At 48.8% G+C, this 6651-nt stretch overlaps 1 protein-coding gene across 1 annotated transcript in view; it reads right to left on the minus strand.

The window, feature by feature from the left end:
• Window positions 1-5436, minus strand: part of SRCAP (Snf2 related CREBBP activator protein) — a 39973-nt gene extending 34537 nt beyond the window's left edge. The window contains exons 1-5 of the mRNA XM_054714473.1: window positions 5360-5436; window positions 4752-4825; window positions 3906-4168; window positions 2460-2711; window positions 8-193 (exon numbers count right to left, since the gene is read on the minus strand). Coding sequence (XP_054570448.1) covers window positions 8-193; window positions 2460-2711; window positions 3906-3959 — 492 coding nt within the window. The 5' untranslated portion in view covers window positions 3960-4168; window positions 4752-4825; window positions 5360-5436. The remainder of the gene's footprint in view (window positions 1-7; window positions 194-2459; window positions 2712-3905; window positions 4169-4751; window positions 4826-5359) is intronic.
• Window positions 5437-6651: the final 1215 nt, after the last annotated feature.

The following is a 6651-nucleotide window of genomic DNA, read 5'->3' on the forward strand; positions in this document are numbered from 1 at the left end:
GACATACCTTACGGGCCACACCCCGCTTCCAACGGCGCTCCTGAGCAAAGTCAGCAGATAGCCACTGCATCTCCTCACACAGATAGTCCCAGTGGCCTTTGGGGCGGGGAGGCTCCGGTACTTTAGGCAGCCTCTTCAGTGACCAGAAACCCTCCTTCCGAAGCTCCGCAATCCGAGTCTCAATCTCAGCCTCCTATTAAGGGAGAGCTAGGTCAATCAAGTTATGGACATATACTTCACCTCATGACCATGTTGAACGCCTGAGCACGGACTACGCATAGAAACTGGCTGGACTGAATGTTTTATGCTGTCTTAAGTCCACATCTCAATCCTACAAGTAGATATTAGACCATCTTCAAATAATTAAAGTAACCATCGGGCAGATTATGTGATTTACTTCAGATCACATACCTAGGAAGTATTAACAAGCTGAGAATTAAAAATATGTCTAATGACTCCAAACACCAAATTTAATGCTCTTTCCATTATTTCACACAATCTCCACTCCCCATGAATATGGGCACGACTTCAGAAAACATATCCCAAGGGTACTTCCAGAGAAGCAGGGAGCACAAGTTTCTGTATTGGCTCTAGATATAAGGGTTCTTCTCACTGTAGAATTCTGCTTATGCAGGAGCATGTTCACGAGGAGAAGTATGCTATAAAGCCCAATTTACACAATCTCGTTTGTTTTAAATACTATTTTTAGAAAAATATATTTTGGTGAAAACACTGAAAAGTTATACACCAAAAAATAAAGTGCTTACCACAATAAAAAATAACATTGCTGCCCTAGCCGGTTTGGCTCAGTGGATAAAGTGTTGGCCTGTGAACCAAAGGGTCTGGGTTTGATTCCAGTCAAGGGCACGTACCTTGGTTACAGGCTCTTCCCCGGCCCAGGCCCTGGTCAGGGCTCATGCAGGAGGCAACCAATCGATGTGTTTCTCTCACATCGATGTTTCTCTCTGTCTTTCCCTCTCTCTTCCACTCTACCTAAAAATCAATGAAAAAATATCCTCGGGTGAGGATTAACGAGAAAAAAAACCCACCCAAACCATTATTTCTACATGATTATACAAGGTGGAGCAAGAGTAGATTTACAGTTGTAAGTATGTGAAACATTTTATTCTTGTATTATTATTTATTGTAATATTTTACATATGAACCGTGACCATATTTTGCCCCACCCTGTATTTCATAAGGGAAAAAATAAAAACATTTTAATTTTTTTCATTTAAGAGACATGACTTAAAAACTGAAGACAACTGCCCTCATTATTCTTATGCTCTCCAGACAAAAACTAATCCAGAGGAACTAACAGCCAGACATGTATCACGAAACTAAATAATCTGTTGAAAAAAGTATCAGGAAGAACATGAGCATTTAGACCAACGGCTCTCAAATTTGAGCGTGCATGAGAGTCATCCGAAGTGCTTTTAAAGACAGATTGCGGGCCCACCCTTTAGTTTGAATGGGTAGGGAAGAGAGGAGTAAGAATGCATATCTAACCATTCTCCAGGTGGTGCGAGGCTGCAGGCCCAGGACCACACTCACCACTGGGTAAATAAGCAGCAGCAACCAGTAAATCTTAAGAGCCTCACAGCTTACAAAGCACTTTGATGTCTTTAACGTTATGTCCTAACAGCCTATAGACTACTAGTGACCCAGTGCATGAAATTCGTGCACATTAAAAGGGGATTAATTAGAGGAAATAATTGCCCTTTCTCTATAATAGTCAGAGATGAAAGAAAATTAGTAAAATGTATATGAAAACCTTCCTCCTGTCAGAGTATGGGACACACCACGGGACCCAGAGTCAAGTCCCCGCCCACCCACATGCACCTCAAAATCGCGTGAGACCCAGACCCGGCCGGCCCCTCCCATTGGGCTAGATCCAGACCCGGCCAGTCCCACCCTTGTCAAGCCCTGCCAGGACGGGGGAAATGGCCTGAGATCCCCTGTCAAGCCCCGCTGGGTGGGGGGCACGGCCTCAGGTCCCGTCAAGCCCAGCCAGGCAGGGGGGCACAGCCTCAGGTCCCCTGGCCCGGTGCTGGGGTGGGGGGTGCGGCCTGAGGTCCCCTGTCAAGCCCTGCTGGGTGGGGGGGCGTGGCTTGAGGTCCCCTGTCAAGCCCCACGGGGGCGGGGGAGGGCGTAGCCTCAGGTCCCTGCTGATTGCTTGTTAAGGCTCCTTATGGGGATTTGGCCTCAGCTGTGGGTGCAGCCATCTTTGTGATGGAGTGATGGTCAATTAGCATATTCCCTTTTTATTAGCTAGGATTATAACAGCTCTAGTTCATAGAAAAGGAAATGAGGCTCAGATTTCAAGAGACTAGCTCAAGATCATGTAAGTTAAGGCAGAATTTACACATAATGAGAAAAGTAATGTAAAATATCCATGGAACATAGCAGTTCAGGGAAGAAAATTACCAAGAATCCTCATAAGCCCTCCCAATACATACATGCTTGGCCTGCTCTGCGATCTCAGCATGGCTCTTCTCCCACTTTGGGCCCTTGTTAGCCAAGTCAGCGGCCTGGAGTAAGCTGAGCCCCTCCAGGGACACAGTGGCACCATCTGGGGGCCCTGGAGGTCCATCCAGAGAGGAATCTTGAGCTATATGCTGGGGGGAGATGCCACCTGCCCCACTAGAGGCTGGGGAACTGGATGAGGCAGGGGACACAGGATTGCTGCCTGTCATGCCGTCCGACACCATCTAGAAAAGGAAAAATGAAGATAAAATGAATGCTTTAAACTGTACCAGGAGTTTGAAGTACATTAGTGCACTCTATCTTTACAAGAAAAAAGCTCTGAAGTAAACTATCAACCTCATCTTATAAATACAAACCTAGGTAAAGTTTTAAGGTGTTCAAGAGGGCAGACCAAGCTTATAATAGAAGTCTGGCATGCAAGAGGAGTTATAGCCTGATGGTATTAAAGAATACTATAAGCTATTCTTTCATAGCTATAGTCTTCAAGAATACTATAGCAGATGATTTCAAATTTTAATGAACTTTTCAGGACCTCAATAATTTCACTTACACAAATAAATCCCTATTTTCCCATCAAGTATGGCAGATTCACTTATGCAAATAAATTTGAGCTACCACCAAATTCAAAAGGCCTCAAAAAAACAAAAACAAAAAAACACAAGATCACTTAAACCTCTTTATTACCAGTCTTGGCAGTTTCCTTTACTGGTGAGGTGTAAGGGGAAAGGGATGGGGGGGTTGGTCACTGTCTTCAAACACCCACCTATTATTTTACAAGGTCTTGCACAAGCAATATGAAGTAGAGAACAAAGTCCTACTTAAATGTGGATTGTGAGAGAACTCATTAAATTCACTCCAGCACACAGTGTGCTAGTGTGCTTCAGTGTGCTACTTACATTCCTACTCAGCTAAATGACAAAAGACTATGTCACAAAATTTTCCAGCTGCTCAGGAAAATTACAAATATCAAATCCATAACCATCAAAAGCCTACAGACTAGTTTAAAAAGCCAGGATTTCCCCACACACACTCTCTTAACTTCCTTGGTATGGCAAAGGAATGAACACTACACACACACACACACCATCCATAACGCTTAACTTATTCCAGTTTCGAGAAAGAAACAGCTATTTGCCAAGCAGACAGTCTTGGGAGCATAATGTCCTAACCTCCATTTCCAACCTGGCCTAATTCAACCTTTTTCAGGTAACAAGGAGTTTCCAGACTCTCAGTGATCAATGATACACTAATATCAAGTACAATGTAAGTATCCAACAGGTTTACCAGTCCACCTGAAGATTCTATCTCAGTATTAAGGTAGCTGGGATCATAGAAATATGGCTAAGTCCTGCTCTTCTGCCTCAGAGCCAGCAGCCCACAAAGCAGAAGCAGAGAAGGAACCCTCCCCACTTTCAAACCTGTGTCTGTAGGACTGGGAGTTGAGGGTGAGCAGGGGAGGGGCTGCTCTGCATGGTCCCACTCCCAGGCTCCTCTTTGGATGCCTGAAGTACGACTGGGTCGTTGTCACCACTGCTGCTGGCCGAGGGGTTGGCGTCCGGCTGCAGGGCATGCTGGGAGCTGGCCTCATTCTGGGCCACAGGCCACCGGGACCCGCCTTCCAGGGCCCGGGGCCCACTAGGGCGTCCCAGCCTCCGCTCAGGTCCACTGGCCTCTGGAGCACCTAAAGTAGGGTAGAAAAGAGTAGAAATGGGATTTTTAAAATATTAAAGAATCTTTTAAATAACCAAAGATAACATTAAAAAGATAAGTAAACACTGTTTATAGCCTGCATTTTTGAGCATCTACTGTGTCAGATACTTCACTTTGTACTTGATGTATTCTATACCCTCATATCTACCTTATGAACCAGGTTCTTTTCATTTCATAATTTACTTAGTTCCTCCTACATACTAAAGATAGAGCCATGCAGAAAAAATCCTGACATAAATGGAGCTTACATTCTAGTATTTTCTCTATTTTGCAAGTTAGAAAGAAATCAGGATACAGAAGCACCAAATGACTTGTGTAAGGTCACAATAAGGAAGTGGTTGGAGGACTTAAACTTAGGTAGTCTAATGCCAAAACCATGGAGGACATGCTATTCTTGGTAGAGCCAGGGCGATCAAATCTTTCTCTATCCACAGTCCCAGGTCTATTGTTGCGATGTTATCATCAACCCAGAAGTATTAAGCTATAATTCTCTCATTATCTCAAACATCTCTCTTATTAGCATCAGTATACAAAAATGGTATCTGAACACTTACCTGTGTGAGCTGAGACCACACCCCCTGTGAAAGTCTGTACTTCCACGGTGCCGCCGTACTGAGGGGAATCACAACTGAAACAGAAGAAAACAGCAGTGAGGAATTAATCCACATTTACCAACATCCATCCAAGCCTTCTTTACACCAACTTTTGAAGCTTTTAAATATACCCAAGTCAGTGCAAAGGCTGAAAAAAAAGTTACAGCATTAGGAAACGCTCAAATTTCAGAAAAATCAAAGCAAATCCAAATTCTGACTAGTGGGAAGAGCAGGGAAGCCAAAAAAAAAAAAGTTGAAAAGCCCAAGGGTAAAAGGTTCCAACTGAATGGAGGGCAAATAACAAAGAAAAAAAACTTGTCACATCTAGAAGCTCAAAAAGGTGCCAGTGAGAACAGAACACTGTCACAGGAGAACAGGGCAGGGCCCCCTGACTCCCATACCTGCACTAGGAGACACTTCCCGAAACACTAGAACTACAGCAGGAAACATGAGAGGAACAATCCTATGTGAAGAAGGCCGCATAGCAAAGAAACATGGCCCGGAAACAGGCGGGTAAATCCACACAAGGCCCGGAAGTGTTTCCCCAGTGTTTAAGGAAATTCCTTAACCACGGTGCTGCCTTTGATTCACCCCCTCCTCCACAACAGCCACAGGACCCGCGCTGACTGGAATACAAGAAGCTTGCTAGAACGCTTAACCCAAGGCTTCATTACCGTCTCACACCCCTCCCAACAGTCTAACCCAGCATGACCCCTGACCTCTACCCCAAGCTGCCACTAGCCCTGAGATAGCCCCGCCCCCTCCTGGACTAACACCCCACCCAACATGCGCGAGTGGGGGAGGGGCCCGCGCGTGCGCGGCTGGAGGCGGAGAGAGCCGGCTGCGCGCATCGCCCGGGGGCTCCCGCCAGAACCCAAGCCCACGCACACAAGGGTCGCAGGGCTGGGTAGCCTCGCATCCCTGCCCGTCCGGGAGCCCCCACTACCAGACCGCGAAAGGCTGAGATAAAGAAGGACTCGAGCAGCCAGATCCTGGTCCCTGACTGGATATGGTGGGCGCACGCCCCGACTACTCATCCCACGCCCCCCTTCCTCTTCCCGCGCCCCTGAGAGGGGCTGGGGTTGGTGGGCGGGCAGGAGCACACCTGGGTCCGTCCTCTCAGGGCTCGCTCGCTCGCTCAGGCACGCGTGCGCAGACGGGCGGGAAGGGAGAGGAGACGCGCCCAGGCCCAGTGCCGGCCGGCCTGGCCCCCCTCAGCCTGTCTCTCTATGGGCGCGCGCCGACAGCCTCGCGTACCGGCCCCGGGGCCCCGGCCGAAGGTGCGCGCGCAGCACCCCGGGAAGGAGGGAGGGAAGGCGGTGGCGGAAAGATGCGCGCGCAATCACCCGTCAGGGGAGGGGGAACTGTGGAGCGTCCGCCATCTTGTCTCCCTCTCCTTACCTGCGTCCTCGGGGGCGTACGCACCACCCCCCCCTCCCGCAGCAGAGGAGGGGGGAGGACCCCCTCTTGGTCGCCGCCTTCGCGGCCTTTAAATTCCCCTGGGGCCTGCGACTACTGCCACCGCCTTGCGTCCACTGCCTCCTCTCACACCACAAAGGTGCGGACGGTGAGTGGGAAAAATGAGACGGTAGCCCCAGCGAACCGCCGCCGCCGCCGCTGTTTCCGAGGCCTCACCAAAATGGCCGCTGCCGTCTCGGCCGCCACCACCTGCACCAGCACCACCACAGCTATCGCTACCGCCGGCGCGGCCCGTCCTCTCGCGAGAGACGGTAACTGGAGGTTGGAAATGCGGAGAGGCTCGCGTGCGCTTAGCGTAGGGCGCTGCCCGAAGCGCAAAGCAGGCTGGGAGGTGTAGTTGGCTTGGAGGCTCCGCGCTTGCCCCGCGGCAGAATGTCTGCCC

The sequence above is a fragment of the Eptesicus fuscus genome, chromosome 4, assembly GCF_027574615.1.
Source record: "Eptesicus fuscus isolate TK198812 chromosome 4, DD_ASM_mEF_20220401, whole genome shotgun sequence".
Lineage (NCBI taxonomy): Eukaryota > Metazoa > Chordata > Mammalia > Chiroptera > Vespertilionidae > Eptesicus > Eptesicus fuscus.